Below are 18617 nucleotides of genomic sequence, written 5' to 3' on the forward strand. Positions count from 1 at the left end.
CACAAGGTAATTGCTTATTACGCATAAATTATGCAAATTAGGTACTTAATTACCATATTTTGCGCTGACTGAACCTACCAAGTTTCATGCCCATATGACAGTTTTTACTAATTTGACCTCAGATGACCCCGAAATGACCATCCAAAAATTTGACTCCAATGTCGACTGTATCCAGCCTATAGTAAAAGATGAAACTTTGCAACTTGCAATCAATGATTTCTGAAACCACTAATTTCAGTCACATTTGAATTCAATTATTATTATTATTATTATTATGTACATCATTATGTTCATTATCCAACATTATTTTGACCTTTTCTATTACTGCCACCCCCCCCCCCTAATGACCTTGTGAATTACTAGTATTCATTCATAACTGTGACGACCTTGAGACCATCCAATCAGAACAGATCAGAATCGATCAATACGCCATAGGTCATGACCTCCTGATTGTAAACATAAAGCAAGCTGCCAAAATCATGGCGAGATCGGGGACCATCGACGTAACATCGATCAAATAAACCTTGGTCTTGAATTTCTTAAGAAGTCCTGGCCTAAAAACCATGTTGTTTTTCAAGAGAAAACATATCAATCTTTGATATTCTGAAGTATAAAATTGTTGTGCAAAGTGGAACATCATTTATTTAGACTGTTTTTTGCTATGGAAAAATACGGAAATTGTTCAATATTGCGAAGTGGGGTAAAGTAAAATCTCATTGAAAATATAATTTTCCCTCAGAATCATGTCCACAATATGATTAAATTGACTTTTTAAAACTATATTCTAACAAAACTACAATTAGTGTGATGAAATACGAACATTTTTCATGACTTTCGGTCCGTGTTTTGCACAAAAATTGAGGTCACAAAAATATGTGCACTTGCGCAAGGAAAAATAGTCCACTAGGAAATTCATTTACCCGATTCATTAGTTCAGATTTATTCAAGATTCAGACATGTTCTTGACCATTTTTGACATTCCTCAACTATTTCTTTATTTAAATTGTAAAGAAATAGTTAAGAAAAGATTATGAAATAGTAAATAACTTCTGAATCTGAACTGAATCTTAAGAAATTACCCTCCGTTGGTTTCCGTCACTTTTACGCAACTTAAATTATACAGACCAAAATAATCTCTAGCACACACGGGTACCACAAAACAACTCGTTCATCGTGGCTTTTTACCAAAAAATCATATTTTATCGACAGTATTTGAAATCTACCTGGAGTGCAATCGATTAAATAATAAATAAGCAAAATTTAGAAACAAATTTCAAGACCAAATATCAAACAGACAAATATCCTTAGCATAAAAACCAACGCCCGAATTGGCTCTCTAATTATTGCGATCAGTTAGGCCCTTTTAGCTTCGCTCAGAGCCAAAAATTGAGCAGGCTTGAAATTCCCCTGGCTGGACAAGGAACTTGCTGCTAATTGTCCTGGTCTACCAGGACGAAACTCTGAGAGTTGAACCTGGCCATGATGGTTATTCTATATGTAGGCTGATTAGTGTTCTGAGCCAAATTATGTGAAAGAAAATACAAACATGATTACACTAACCTCAAAAAGGAACTCCAGGAAAGCATTATTGCTATTCAGTGAGAACATCCTAGTTTTTTTGCTCAGCAGACTAAATGCAGCAACTGAAAAACAGATACATACAAATTATGCCATTAGAAACAAGTTACAAGATGAAAGTTGTGATTGTAGACCACATCAAATCTTTCAAAAAACCCTATATCGTTTTATTGTGATGTTATGTAGCTTGTAGCACCTGTAAGCAAGTTTGAAAAAAAAAATTGGTATTATTTGCTTTCAACTTCCTTCATTTAGACTATAGGGTCTTTAGCCCAGCAGTGCTTATCTCAGACCAAAAGAGGATGCATCAAATATCAACTCTAATACCATGAATTCATAGTATATAATCTGGCAATTATGCATAGGTTTTTCCGTTGTTACAAATGCTTTGTTTTTGTCCTCCACTGTGAATCTGCTCAAATAATTTGCTTCTTTGGCTTCTTTCTTCTTGACATTTTTTTGCTATTTCATAATTGCTGCTGCATTTATCTTTGATGTGATAAGATCATACACTTGTGTACACATGACAAATGCATGACTTAAATAAATACCAGATTTATGGTCAAGTGTTATATGATATATTAGAATCACATACCTTTCATTGAGCTGAAGTCTAATGCCATCTCTTTGATAGAGAATTCCACTTGAAATGGTGCAATTTGCTCTCGTAGGATAAGCAGATGCTTTATCAGGAACAGTTCAGCATCTAGAGGTGTCTAAAAAGAACAAAATGGTCTTTTAGCCATGTGCGTATATACATTGACTTAGCCTTCACTTGATTTTTGAATAATCCCAAAAAGAAATGCTCTGTATATGGCAATATATGTTAGTTTGTGGTCTCATCCTTAAGTATAATCATACTTGGAACTTTAAGAGATACACTTGTACTGTGCATCAGTGTCACTCTAAGGCAATAGAGGCTGTCAGCCTTTCGCCATCTTGTGGGTACAAATGATATGCGTGATTATGCGTCGGACACTACGCGCAGGGCGCAGCTTGCCACGCAGCTGTTATCACGCATCGACACGGTGATTTTGCTGTTCACGCATGGAGATCGAACGACCATCGCAGCGTGTACCCACAAGATGGCGGCATATGACGCCACGCTGACGGCCTCTATACATCATGATTTGGGTGCAGTGAAAAGGAAATTTGACAAAAAAGAATTGCCTTCCTCAAACACAAACAAAATGGTGATGCATGAATTGGGCAAGATCTTTCAACTTTGGTGGGGTTTTACCCACTTGAAAAACTGCCCTCCTTTGTGTACATCATACATCAAAGAGGCCAATGAATATTGCACATTTTTGGTCACTATTTGGGCAAGTTTGAGAGACTGCTGCTGTGCATCATGTAGTTTATATTTCTGTCTTGCTTAATGTGAATCAACCGTTCTCAGTGTCATTCTGCCATGGTTTCTATTGGATACAAATCTTTATGTATTTAATGTATTATGTATTTACTGGGGTATATATTCTTCCGTTACCTTTGGGAAAGATTTTTAGGAAATTGGTCAAAAAAAAGGTGAACAAATGAGAAAAAAAATAACCTTCAAATCAGTGATTTAAAATGATTTGTGGTCAATTTATAGCCAGTTGTTGGAAGTTGGTTCCATTTGCCACTTGAGGCCTTTTAAGTTTGATTAAGTCAGATTTGAGGAAGAATCATGGAAGGGTCAGGGAAGAATTGACACATATGGGGCAATATTTACCTGTCTTTTCTCTATCCCTTGGCTGGCCACTATTAGTGAATGAATACATGATTGCAGTGTTTCTTGGGAAAGACCTTGGAATATGGTTCTCTGCAAAGGAAAGAAAACGTGAATTCATGACTCACCCTTATATCACCAAATTCACACATACTTGACTATTGACACACTTGCTATCAGGCGACAAAAAACCCCACTCTGTTGAGTCTGTTCTACGGGCCCAACCAATCCAGATTTTAAGAAATTGGGGTAAAATTTTCCTGTACAAATGAATGCTGACCCAATATTTCAAAATTTCAGGATTTGTTTTTGTATTTCAAAATATTTACAGTTTTTGGCGATTTTTAAGGTCATTGCAAAAAAATAAAATAAAAAAGGTCCGTCCGCTCTTAGGACAGGTTTTTTCTATCGCCTAACTGCAACAACTATAAAAGTACACAGAGCTTTACATCAATGCACATCTGTTCCTTCAGAGCAAATGGTACTACACAAATAGGGTTCTTCCCAACATTAATATAAGTTGATTCTCTTTACTGTATGTCCCAGTACTTACATCAATACATCTGTACAGCTTAGACAAGCAGACTAGGGTTCTCCTGACTGTTGGATACCACATCCCATGTAAGTCAGCTGGTGACAGTGATGAACTCATATAGTTTAGACTGTTGGCCTGACCTGAAATACAAATAAATATGTATCAGAGAACTAGGAGCAACTATATACTTTAGTTCTGATACATTAATATTCATTGCACCTGAGTTTCTTTCTTTGATTATATTGCTTAACAACAACCTTAGATAACCCTAGAAAGCCTCCAAAGGGTGGCCTATTCTCATGACAAACAGCGCGGGACAGATTGGGACATTTTTTTTTTTTCCGAGGTTAAATAACCTACTCTTCGAGATGACAAAATGATTCAATTTTGGACCTTTTGCTTTGCATGAATATAAAAATTTATGAAAATTAGACAAAAATGTTGAATATTGTATACTTTAAAATACAAAAATGTCCTACCTGGTGTCCTTGCACCATTGATACTGCTCAGGGATTTTGGTGGTGTACTAGCACCCTCTTGCACTGATGATGCACCATCATTTATAGCAGCAACTTCATGACTAGTGCTAGAGCCGATGGAATCTAAAGAACTCTTTCTTGAAGAGGCCGACTCTTTCTCCTTGAGACTTTCTGCTATACTCTGTAAACAATGGTAAATGTATAGAAAGTTATACTAATATCAAATATAAACATCACCTGAGGAAAGTGTGCCAAACAAATGACAGGATACCATTGTTGAAGTAATATATTAGATACATACTATTCCTGTTGTTCACTGAATACCCTGCACACAGTATCCCAGTCAGTCAGAAGGGACAGATTATGTTTATGTGACAATTTTGTATTGTTTTGGGAGCAACTGGTGAAAAGGGCTATTTACCATGAGGACAGGTCAAGTACAGACTATTATATTTCAATTCCAAGTGCTTCAGTCAAGTAAATCTTGGGGAAAAATTGGAGAATGCTTGAAAACAATGATCTCCCAGGGTAACTTTAAAGCTGGTATTCTTACATGTTTCCACTCATTAACATTACCTGCATCATCTCCAGTTTTTCAGGATAAGCCAAGTCTCCTGGTGCAGGATTGTAACTAAGAATATCAGTCTTCACATAGATACTGGCCCTGTATACGAGTCTTTCTTGAACATCTTCTAACATCTGTCGTGCGACCATATCAAAGGCCTTTAATTCATCAGCTGTGGAGAAACAAAGGCAATTGTTTTAACATCACCAGCAGCTCATGAAATTGTGTTTACTGAAGCACAATTATCATAAGTAATACAGCAACACAGTATTTCAACATGGAATATCATGGTAGCAAAATAACTGAGTAGTATTTTCTTCATCAATCAACTGCTGAACCAAATAAAATTAAGTCAGACAATTTTCAGTTCCGTGTTTTTATCCCATACACACTAAATCAAACTACTTCCATCCAATGTTCTGTTTCCATACTAACAATAGGTACTAGAAACATTTGTAGGTATTGCATGTGAGTAACTACATCTTTTAGATGTGAGAGGCAGGCCTATAGTTTGATCAGCTCATAATCGGCGGGAATTGTTGAGAGTGATATAGTTGACCTGTCTGGTCAATATTTTTTTGTGTTAAAGAAAATAGACAAAGTATAGGACATGAATTAATAATTTGCGATGCTTCTGGCGAGATGTCACAAGACAATTCTCCAAATAAAATATATTGATATTAATCTGTGATGTTATACGGCCCACCGATTATGAGCTGATCAAACTATAGATTGGATTGGATTGGATTTATAGACAATCCAGGTAAGAAAACATACAAAAACAGAAAGAGGCAAAAAGGTAGTCATAACCTAGGCCTCAAGCAAAGATTAAGAAAAGCTTTGAATTAATACTTACGATTATTTTGCACATGATCTTGCAGCATTTCTATCTTAAGTATACTACACAGTTCTGCCAGTGTTTCTAGATGATTGATGTGAATGATGAGTGGTCTCAGCACATCATACAAACTTATACAAAGTATCTCTAGCATTTCACTGTAGTGAGATTCAATGAAAAAGAATCCAGAAAAAAATAATCATATCAGAGTTAAGTACTCCAATTACATTGTTATGATACACATCTACTACTGATTCCATGAAATTGTTTTGGAATAAAAAGATATTGTTGTCAAATGAAACATAGCTAAATCCAAACCCTTTAGCTATAGGATCCACAACTTTAACGCTTTGAAATTAATGGAAAAAATATTTAACTAAATATAAAAATGTAAAAAGGTATAGCCTTATTTGTTTTACACATATGGACCAATTTACAGCGTCACACATCCTCATGCGTTCACAATGCCAATGGTTCATTATGTGAAAAAGAGGCCGTTTTAAAAGTTGCACCAGAGTCCATGAATCAATTTTTCCTTAACAAACAAACAAACAAACGCATAGGCCTTGCCTGTGTTGTTTGAGAGTAGACTCCTATGGACTTCTAATTTATTTTCCTTAGTTAATACATTATAAAAGCACTGTGTTAATAACCCTTATCAATATCAAATAAATAAAAATTGCCACCTCAGATATTTTAGGTAATCATGTCTCTCAAATCTAGTCAAAACATGACTATATGAGAGATATTATTCGCCTTTAGATCATCATCGGTGTGACTGTATTGGCTTTTATGTCAGCTCTTAATGTGAAAGGAGCCTTTCAGATTGAAAACTTAGGGCCATCACCCAGCCTTGGCTGTCCGACACAAAGGTTAGTTATCTTCAATAACGCTACAACAGTCACAAGCTTCCATGCAAGCCAATACAGTTAGGAAAAAAGGAAAGAGAAAGAAGGAAATCAAAGAGGAGAGGAAGAGAAGAAACTGAATCAAGATAATTTTAATTTGGATAGCATTTGTTTTAAATGTTTTTACTTAAATTTAAAATCTAAATTTGGTCACTTTTAGAAGTTTTTGAAAAATTTGACAAACTAAATACCAAAACAAAACCTTGACACAAAATGGACTACAGAAATATGAGAAAAATTGCAAAAATATGAAACCAAATTCCTAATTTCAAAATAGATTTAGAAGAAAAAAAATCAAATATGACGTAAAATCAATTAAAAGATTTATAGAATTGACACAGAACAGAACAGTTGAGAAGAAAAAGATTCCACCTCAGAATGCAAATAATACTGTAATCACATCATGAGGAAATCTCATGATATTTAGCAAACTCAAACTTATCATCATTGGTGGCATCAATCTTTATAATAAAGGTAAGGCACCCCTTTCAAAGTATGCATAATGTCGTTAGTTGGAAGCTTAGAAGTAAATCTTTGCACACTTATTTGCACCGTAATATGCAAAATTTGTAGAGCTTAAGCCCGGAGGAGGGTACTCAGGTATGGGTGTGCTGCTGAGAATTTGAAAGTGGACCTATCAATATACCAATTTGTCAAAAAATTCGGACCCATCGATATACCAAAAGTCAAGTCAATATAACACAATATAACACAAATTGCTGGCAAAAGTGAGGTAAAATTGGGCTATATTCAGAAAAAAAATTAGAAAATTCAACAAAAAGGACCAAAATTGGTCTAGAAAATGGGGTCATTGATATACCAAAAGGCAGAAAATGCTACCCATGTTTGTGGCATGTCCCTATATGATCATTTGTACTGAGTACTCCCCTGGATTTGAAGCACACATAAATGTCTCGTTTTACAAATAATCTTGTGGGGTAATGATGCCATAACACAGTAAACATAAGAATACTGTGTGGCTCTGAGCCATGTGGATATGGTTTTATCATACTTACTCTAGTTTCTCTGTGGATTTGGAGAAGAAATGGAAGAATAATTGATATTCATCCTCACACACATGTACCATGAATGAACATCCACTACGGACCTGCAGAATAGAAAAGATAGTATGAAGTCATGACATATGGCCAACAAAAAAAGGTGTGATTGGTTGATGTTGAGGTCAATATAGACCACTTGACATGTGACGTCATTACCTGGCAGTATGCGCACGCATTATGGCACTTTCCATTGTTCTTTGCCCTGCAGTGTGCATGCGCATCGTAGTTTGCTCAGGGCATGTGTATTTTAAATCTCCCACCACATTTCATATAGTACAAGAAAGCCATTGAACAGTGAAGCGGTTCGTGTGAGCAAATCGAAAGACCAATCCCTCGCCTTTGTTGATAAACATTGATGTCAAGTGGTCTATACTGATCTGATCTTAGCAATACAGTTTCAATTACATGTAGTACTGGAATTCTGAATTTAGCATACTTGCTTATCCATATCTGAACTCACATGTTTTTTCTCTAAGTACGGCACTCAGGTACTTCTTATGGATGCAACATTTGATCTATTCCCATAATTCTGTCCCACCCTTTCCCATTATACCCCTTGTATTTCAACTGCAATAAATGGATTCTACAGCAACATCCTATGCATTCGTTTCTAGGGATAAGTCAGCTATGTAAAAATAATGAGTGAAGTGCCAAAGCACAATACGGACATACAGAAAAATAAGTTGATATGACTTCACAGGGTTTTAATTCTATTGCATTTTGTGTGCAACATTTTCAAAACTGATCTGATGAGAATCAAGTGAGAATCAACTAAGCAAAATAACCTACAATATGCAAAAACATGAATAGGCCTGGCCTAATATATTGTTTGAGAGTTCTATGGACTTTAGTTTAATTTAGTTTCCTTTAGTGAATACCTTATTGTCACCTCAGATATTTAAGGTAATCATGTCTCTCAATATCTAGTCAAAACATGACTATATGAGGGATATTATTCGCCTTTAGATCATCATTGGTGTGACTGTATTGGTTTTTATGTTAGCTCTTAACGTGAAAGGAGCCTTTCAGATTGAAAACTTAGGGCCATCACCCAGCCTTGGCTGTCCGACACAAAGGTTAGTTATCTTCAATAACGCTGCAACAGTCACAAGCTTCCATGCAAGCCAATACAGTTAGGAAAAAAGGAAAGAGAAAGAAGGAAATCAAAGAGTGGAAGAAAGAAACTGAATCAAGACAACTTTAATTTGAATATCATTTGTGTTTTTACTTAAATTTAGAATCTAAATTTGGTCACTATTAGAAGTTTTGGAAAAATTTGACAAACTAAATACCAAAATAAAACCTTGACACAAAATGGACTACAGAAATATGAGAAAAATTACAAAAATATGAAACCAAATTCCTAATTTCAAAATAGATTTAGAAGAAAAAAAAATCAAATATGACGTAAAATCAATTAAAAGATTTATAGAATTGACACAGAACAGAACAGTTGAGAAGAAAAAGATTCCACCTCAGAATGCAAATAATACTGTAATCACATCATGAGGAAATCTCATGATGTTTAGCAAACTCACTCTTATCATCATTGGTGGCATCAATCTTTATAATAAAGGTAAGGCATCAAAGTACGCACAATGTCGTTAGTGGGAAGCTTAGATGTAAATCTTTACACACTGATGAGAATCAAGTTAGAATCAACTAAGCACAATAACCTACAATATGCAAAATGGGTATGATGTCAGTAGAATCAACTTTGATTCTCACAAATGAAATTCAAGAGAATCATTGCAAGAATCTTGGGACTATATGTTGTTTTTGGTGAATGTCTCAACACACCCAATTAATACAAAGCTCGACATAAACACACTTTGTAGTTGTACAGACTTTCACAAATCATCCTTTGACACCTGAAAATAATATTACAACTTACCAAGGCACAATGGTCTCTAGCATGTTTGGTAGCTAATTCCATGACTGCTTCAGTGATACTAGGGGACAACAGCTGGTGTCTTTGAGTTAGATAGCACTGATGACATTCATCTAACACTGATTGATACCTGAATAAGACACAATAATGCAATAAGGGAACATTTACATACTACAGAAATCAAAGTGCATTCTTCATACAGAGGCTGTATATTTGCACTCTGCACACAATAATGTGCAGGGTTCAACACAAACTTTTTTGGGCAAATGAATTTCATTATTTTCAACTTCATACTCAAAATAATCATTTTTGTCTACAATCTTGCACTTTCTGTGCAAGGAAATGTTCCTGAACAAGGACTGCTCCAAGAAAATAGAGTTCATGATAACTGATGATTAGAAATTGAAAAAAAAACAAACACAAAAAAACAACACCCAAATTTGAAATCAACTTGGGAAAGCACTCATCTATAATAAGCTTTATTGTCGTCAATGTTTCTATTGTTTTCTAAGGGGACAGTGGTGAAGCTGCGAAGACTTTGATTCTCAAGCGCTGGGTTGCTCAGGGTCATGGGTTCGAATCTCTGCAGTGCTAACTTGTTGTGTACTTGGTTGGGAAAGGCACTTTCCCTGATTTATTTCACCCCATCCAAGCATAATGGGGAGCTGTTATAGGGATAATTACAGTTTAAGTGCTAAGAGGAAATGTGCTATGGTTGCATCCTTGTTGAAGTGAAATGGTGTTGATGTGTCTCAGTGGCAGCGAAATTGTTGTGCAAATGTGTTGGTACCTGACCAGGGCTGGACCGTAGCTTTATTTTTGCACTGGCCAGTCGGGAATGTAACTCTAAAAAGTTACAGGCCCAACAGGAATCTTACACAAGGCGGTTCTCGAACCACGAGTCTCGCCTGCTTTTGTGACCGCCTGCTTTTGCGATAACTGTTGGTAGAGAGGTAAATGAATTTGGCGGTTATCGGCTGGGCACGATTATCTGGCCGATGGTAACTGTACCCACCAAGTTTCATGCCCATGCAACAGTTTTTACTAATATGACCTCAGATGACCCCTGGTGGCCCTGAAATGACCTTCTAAAATTTTGGCTCTAAATGTTGACTGTACCCCTCGTGCTAAGTTTCATGCCCATACGACAGTTTTACTAATTTGACCTCAGATGACCCTGGTGGCCTCGAAATGACCTTCCAAAAATTTGGCTTTAAATGTTGACTGTACCCACCAAGTTCCATGTCCATACGACAGTTTTACTAATTTGACCTCAGATGACCCTGGTGACCCCAAAATGACCTTCCAAAAATTTGGCTTTAAATGATGACTGTACCCACCAAGTTTCATGCCCATACGAGTTTTTAATAACTTGACCTCAGATGACCCCTGAGTGACCTCGGATGACCCCGTAATGACCTTCCAAAAATTTGGCAAAACCAAAGAACTATTTCATCAAAGTAATAAATCAAAACAGAAAGATGCTTCCTTTACGAGTTATCACTCATTGAAAGTGCTACTTTGCTATACTTTACATGGAAAGCGACTATCTTAAAGTCGTCATATTTCCTTAATTACATGACCGATCAAGCTGTTATTGGGATATGTGATGCACAGTTAAAATTAATTATTAAAAGATTTGGTGACCTCCGTTGACCTTTGACCTTGTATGTGACCTTTGACCTCACGAAATTGGAAAAAGTATGTTGCGCTGAAAAATCAAATTTGGCAATACCAAAGAACTATTTCATCAAATAAATCAAAACAGAAAGATGCTTCCTTTACGAGTTATCACTCATTGAAAGTGCTACTTTGCTATACTTTACAAAGAAAGCGACTATCTTAAAGTCGTCATATTTCCTTAATTACATGACCGATCAAGCTGTTATTGGGATATGTGATGCACAGTTGAAAATTAATTATTAAAAGATTTGGTGACCTCAGTTGACCTTTGACCTTGTATGTGACCTTTGACCTCATGAAAATCTAATCAGGTCGAGTACCTCTGGCCACGCAACTCCCCACCAAGTTACGTCACTGTACCCCATACGGATCTCCAGATAATCTGTTCACAAGGTATTTTGCTTATTACGCATATATTATGCAAATTAGGTACTTAATTACCATATTTTACGCTCAAAATCTAATCAGGTCGAGAACCTCTGGCCCTTCTCCTCACCAAGTTACGTCACTGTACCCCATATGGATCTCCAGATAAGCTGTTCACAAGGGTTTTTTGCTTGATACGCATCAAATACGCATAAATTATGCAAATTAGGTACTTAATTTGCATATTTTGCGCTGAAAATCTAATCAGGTCGAGAACATCTGGCCACGCTACTCCCCACCAAGTTACGTCACTGTACCCCATACGGATCTCCAGATAAGCTGTTCACAAGGTTTTTTTTTTTTTTTTTCGTATCAAATACGCATAAATTATGCAAATTAGGTTACTTAATTAGCATATTTTGCGCTGAAAATCTAATCAGGTCGAGAACATCTGGCCACGCTACTCCCCACCAAGTTACGTCACTGTACCCCATACGGATCTCCAGATAATCTGTTCACAAGGTATTTTGCTTATTACGCATAAATTATGCAAATTAGGTACTTAATTACCATATTTTGCACCGCCTGCTTTTTGCGATAACTGTTGGTAGAGAGGTAAATGAATTTGGCGGTTATCGGCTGGGCACGATTATCTGGCCGATGGTAACTGTACCCACCAAGTTTCATGCCCATGCAACAGTTTTTACTAATATGACCTCAGATGACCCTGGTGGCCCTGAAATGACCTTCTAAAATTTTGGCTCTAAATGTTGACTGTACCCCTCGTGCTAAGTTTCATGCCCATACGACAGTTTTTACTAATTTGACCTCAGATGACCCCTGGTGGCCTCGAAATGACCTTCCAAAAATTTGGCTTTAAATGTTGACTGTACCCACCAAGTTCCATGTCCATACGACAGTTTTTACTAATTTGACCTCAGATGACCCCTGGTGACCCCAAAATGACCTTCCAAAAATTTGGCTTTAAATGATGACTGTACCCACCAAGTTTCATGCCCATACGAGTTTTTAATAACTTGACCTCAGATGACCCCTGAGTGACCTCGGATGACCCCGTAATGACCTTCCAAAAATTTGGCAAAACCAAAGAACTATTTCATCAAAGTAATAAATCAAAACAGAAAGATGCTTCCTTTACGAGTTATCACTCATTGAAAGTGCTACTTTGCTATACTTTACATGGAAAGCGACTATCTTAAAGTCGTCATATTTCCTTAATTACATGACCGATCAAGCTGTTATTGGGATATGTGATGCACAGTTAAAATTAATTATTAAAAGATTTGGTGACCTCCGTTGACCTTTGACCTTGTATGTGACCTTTGACCTCACGAAATTGGAAAAAGTATGTTGCGCTGAAAAATCAAATTTGGCAATACCAAAGAACTATTTCATCAAATAAATCAAAACAGAAAGATGCTTCCTTTACGAGTTATCACTCATTGAAAGTGCTACTTTGCTATACTTTACAAAGAAAGCGACTATCTTAAAGTCGTCATATTTCCTTAATTACATGACCGATCAAGCTGTTATTGGGATATGTGATGCACAGTTGAAAATTAATTATTAAAAGATTTGGTGACCTCAGTTGACCTTTGACCTTGTATGTGACCTTTGACCTCATGAAAATCTAATCAGGTCGAGTACCTCTGGCCACGCAACTCCCCACCAAGTTACGTCACTGTACCCCATACGGATCTCCAGATAATCTGTTCACAAGGTATTTTGCTTATTACGCATATATTATGCAAATTAGGTACTTAATTACCATATTTTACGCTCAAAATCTAATCAGGTCGAGAACCTCTGGCCCCGCTACTCCTCACCAAGTTACGTCACTGTACCCCATACGGATCTCCAGATAAGCTGTTCACAAGGGTTGTCTGCTGGATACGCATCAAATACGCATAAATTATGCAAATTAGGTACTTAATTTGCATATTTTGCGCTGAAAATCTAATCAGGTCGAGAACATCTGGCCACGCTACTCCCCACCAAGTTACGTCACTGTACCCCATACGGATCTCCAGATAAGCTGTTCACAAGGTTTTTTTGCTTTTTACGCATCAAATACGCATAAATTATGCAAATTAGGTTACTTAATTAGCATATTTTGCGCTGAAAATCTAATCAGGTCGAGAACATCTGGCCACGCTACTCCCCACCAAGTTACGTCACTGTACCCCATACGGATCTCCAGATAATCTGTTCACAAGGTATTTTGCTTATTACGCATAAATTATGCAAATTAGGTACTTAATTACCATATTTTGCACCGCCTGCTGTTGCGATAACTGTTGGTAGAGAGGTAAATGAATTTGGCGGTTATCGGCTGGGCACGATTATCTGGCCGATGGTAACTGTACCCACCAAGTTTCATGCCCATGCAACAGTTTTTACTAATATGACCTCAGATGACCCTGGTGGCCCTGAAATGACCTTCTAAAATTTTGGCTCTAAATGTTGACTGTACCCCTCGTGCTAAGTTTCATGCCCATACGACAGTTTTACTAATTTGACCTCAGATGACCCTGGTGGCCTCGAAATGACCTTCCAAAAATTTGGCTTTAAATGTTGACTGTACCCACCAAGTTCCATGTCCATACGACAGTTTTACTAATTTGACCTCAGATGACCCCTGGTGACCCCAAAATGACCTTCCAAAATTTGGCTTTAAATGATGACTGTACCCACCAAGTTTCATGCCCATACGAGTTTTTAATAACTTGACCTCAGATGACCCCTGAGTGACCTCGGATGACCCCGTAATGACCTTCCAAAAATTTGGCAAAACCAAAGAACTATTTCATCAAAGTAATAAATCAAAACAGAAAGATGCTTCCTTTACGAGTTATCACTCATTGAAAGTGCTACTTTGCTATACTTTACATGGAAAGCGACTATCTTAAAGTCGTCATATTTCCTTAATTACATGACCGATCAAGCTGTTATTGGGATATGTGATGCACAGTTAAAAATTAATTATTAAAAGATTTGGTGACCTCCGTTGACCTTTGACCTTGTATGTGACCTTTGACCTCACGAAATTGGAAAAAGTATGTTGCGCTGAAAAATCAAATTTGGCAATACCAAAGAACTATTTCATCAAATAAATCAAAACAGAAAGATGCTTCCTTTACGAGTTATCACTCATTGAAAGTGCTACTTTGCTATACTTTACAAAGAAAGCGACTATCTTAAAGTCGTCATATTTCCTTAATTACATGACCGATCAAGCTGTTATTGGGATATGTGATGCACAGTTGAAAATTAATTATTAAAAGATTTGGTGACCTCAGTTGACCTTTGACCTTGTATGTGACCTTTGACCTCATGAAAATCTAATCAGGTCGAGTACCTCTGGCCACGCAACTCCCCACCAAGTTACGTCACTGTACCCCATACGGATCTCCAGATAATCTGTTCACAAGGTATTTTGCTTATTACGCATATATTATGCAAATTAGGTACTTAATTACCATATTTTACGCTCAAAATCTAATCAGGTCGAGAACCTCTGGCCCCGCTACTCCTCACCAAGTTACGTCACTGTACCCCATACGGATCTCCAGATAAGCTGTTCACAAGGGTTTTTTGCTTGATACGCATCAAATACGCATAAATTATGCAAATTAGGTACTTAATTTGCATATTTTGCGCTGAAAATCTAATCAGGTCGAGAACATCTGGCCACGCTACTCCCCACCAAGTTACGTCACTGTACCCCATACGGATCTCCAGATAAGCTGTTCACAAGGTTTTTTTGCTTGATACGCATCAAATACGCATAAATTATGCAAATTAGGTTACTTAATTAGCATATTTTGCGCTGAAAATCTAATCAGGTCGAGAACATCTGGCCACGCTACTCCCCACCAAGTTACGTCACTGTACCCCATACGGATCTCCAGATAATCTGTTCACAAGGTATTTTGCTTATTACGCATAAATTATGCAAATTAGGTACTTAATTACCATATTTTGCACCGCCTGCTTTTTGCGATAACTGTTGGTAGAGAGGTAAATGAATTTGGCGGTTATCGGCTGGGCACGATTATCTGGCCGATGGTAACTGTACCCACCAAGTTTCATGCCCATGCAACAGTTTTTACTAATATGACCTCAGATGACCCCTGGTGGCCCTGAAATGACCTTCTAAAATTTTGGCTCTAAATGTTGACTGTACCCCTCGTGCTAAGTTTCATGCCCATACGACAGTTTTACTAATTTGACCTCAGATGACCCTGGTGGCCTCGAAATGACCTTCCAAAAATTTGGCTTTAAATGTTGACTGTACCCACCAAGTTCCATGTCCATACGACAGTTTTTACTAATTTGACCTCAGATGACCCCTGGTGACCCCAAAATGACCTTCCAAAAATTTGGCTTTAAATGATGACTGTACCCACCAAGTTTCATGCCCATACGAGTTTTTAATAACTTGACCTCAGATGACCCTGAGTGACCTCGGATGACCCCGTAATGACCTTCCAAAAATTTGGCAAAACCAAAGAACTATTTCATCAAAGTAATAAATCAAAACAGAAAGATGCTTCCTTTACGAGTTATCACTCATTGAAAGTGCTACTTTGCTATACTTTACATGGAAAGCGACTATCTTAAAGTCGTCATATTTCCTTAATTACATGACCGATCAAGCTGTTATTGGGATATGTGATGCACAGTTAAAAATTAATTATTAAAAGATTTGGTGACCTCCGTTGACCTTTGACCTTGTATGTGACCTTTGACCTCACGAAATTGGAAAAAGTATGTTGCGCTGAAAAATCAAATTTGGCAATACCAAAGAACTATTTCATCAAATAAATCAAAACAGAAAGATGCTTCCTTTACGAGTTATCACTCATTGAAAGTGCTACTTTGCTATACTTTACAAAGAAAGCGACTATCTTAAAGTCGTCATATTTCCTTAATTACATGACCGATCAAGCTGTTATTGGGATATGTGATGCACAGTTGAAAATTAATTATTAAAAGATTTGGTGACCTCAGTTGACCTTTGACCTTGTATGTGACCTTTGACCTCATGAAAATCTAATCAGGTCGAGTACCTCTGGCCACGCAACTCCCCACCAAGTTACGTCACTGTACCCCATACGGATCTCCAGATAATCTGTTCACAAGGTATTTTGCTTATTACGCATATATTATGCAAATTAGGTACTTAATTACCATATTTTACGCTCAAAATCTAATCAGGTCGAGAACCTCTGGCCCCGCTACTCCTCACCAAGTTACGTCACTGTACCCCATACGGATCTCCAGATAAGCTGTTCACAAGGGTTTTTGCTTGATACGCATCAAATACGCATAAATTATGCAAATTAGGTACTTAATTTGCATATTTTGCGCTGAAAATCTAATCAGGTCGAGAACATCTGGCCACGCTACTCCCCACCAAGTTACGTCACTGTACCCCATACGGATCTCCAGATAAGCTGTTCACAAGGTTTTTTTTGCTTGATACGCATCAAATACGCATAAATTATGCAAATTAGGTTACTTAATTAGCATATTTTGCGCTGAAAATCTAATCAGGTCGAGAACATCTGGCCACGCTACTCCCCACCAAGTTACGTCACTGTACCCCATACGGATCTCCAGATAATCTGTTCACAAGGTATTTTGCTTATTACGCATAAATTATGCAAATTAGGTACTTAATTACCATATTTTGCACCGCCTGCTTTTGCGATAACTGTTGGTAGAGAGGTAAATGAATTTGGCGGTTATCGGCTGGGCACGATTATCTGGCCGATGGTAACTGTACCCACCAAGTTTCATGCCCATGCAACAGTTTTTACTAATATGACCTCAGATGACCCTGGTGGCCCTGAAATGACCTTCTAAAATTTTGGCTCTAAATGTTGACTGTACCCCTCGTGCTAAGTTTCATGCCCATACGACAGTTTTTACTAATTTGACCTCAGATGACCCCTGGTGGCCTCGAAATGACCTTCCAAAAATTTGGCTTTAAATGTTGACTGTACCCACCAAGTTCCATGTCCATACGACAGTTTTAACTAATTTGACCTCAGATGACCCCTGGTGACCCCAAAATGACCTTCCAAAAATTTGGCTTTAAATGATGACTGTACCCACCAAGTTTCATGCCCATACGAGTTTTTAATAACTTGACCTCAGATGACCCCTGAGTGACCTCGGATGACCCCGTAATGACCTTCCAAAAATTTGGCAAAACCAAAGAACTATTTCATCAAAGTAATAAATCAAAACAGAAAGATGCTTCCTTTACGAGTTATCACTCATTGAAAGTGCTACTTTGCTATACTTTACATGGAAAGCGACTATCTTAAAGTCGTCATATTTCCTTAATTACATGACCGATCAAGCTGTTATTGGGATATGTGATGCACAGTTAAAAATTAATTATTAAAAGATTTGGTGACCTCCGTTGACCTTTGACCTTGTATGTGACCTTTGACCTCACGAAATTGGAAAAAGTATGTTGCTGAAAAATCAAATTTGGCAATACCAAAGAACTATTTCATCAAATAAATCAAAACAGAAAGATGCTTCCTTTACGAGTTATCACTCATTGAAAGTGCTACTTTGCTATACTTTACAAAGAAAGCGACTATCTTAAAGTCGTCATATTTCCTTAATTACATGACCGATCAAGCTGTTATTGGGATATGTGATGCACAGTTGAAAATTAATTATTAAAAGATTTGGTGACCTCAGTTGACCTTTGACCTTGTATGTGACCTTTGACCTCATGAAAATCTAATCAGGTCGAGTACCTCTGGCCACGCAACTCCCCACCAAGTTACGTCACTGTACCCCATACGGATCTCCAGATAATCTGTTCACAAGGTATTTTGCTTATTACGCATATATTATGCAAATTAGGTACTTAATTACCATATTTTACGCTCAAAATCTAATCAGGTCGAGAACCTCTGGCCCCGCTACTCCTCACCAAGTTACGTCACTGTACCC

At 37.3% G+C, this 18617-nt stretch overlaps 1 protein-coding gene across 2 annotated transcripts in view; it reads right to left on the minus strand.

Moving 5' to 3' along the window:
• The window catches only part of LOC140154957 (conserved oligomeric Golgi complex subunit 3-like), a 67768-nt gene that overhangs the window by 27998 nt on the left and 21153 nt on the right, over positions 1-18617 (minus strand). For both annotated transcript variants that reach the window (XM_072177619.1, XM_072177618.1), the window contains 9 exons: positions 9567-9693; positions 7628-7719; positions 5722-5861; positions 4877-5037; positions 4301-4481; positions 3840-3961; positions 3290-3379; positions 2174-2294; positions 1561-1643 (listed from right to left, as the gene is read on the minus strand). In XM_072177619.1, coding sequence (XP_072033720.1) covers positions 1561-1643; positions 2174-2294; positions 3290-3379; positions 3840-3961; positions 4301-4481; positions 4877-5037; positions 5722-5861; positions 7628-7719; positions 9567-9693 — 1117 coding nt within the window. The remainder of the gene's footprint in view (positions 1-1560; positions 1644-2173; positions 2295-3289; positions 3380-3839; positions 3962-4300; positions 4482-4876; positions 5038-5721; positions 5862-7627; positions 7720-9566; positions 9694-18617) is intronic.

Source organism: Amphiura filiformis, chromosome 6 (genome assembly GCF_039555335.1).
Source record: "Amphiura filiformis chromosome 6, Afil_fr2py, whole genome shotgun sequence".
NCBI lineage: Eukaryota > Metazoa > Echinodermata > Ophiuroidea > Amphilepidida > Amphiuridae > Amphiura > Amphiura filiformis.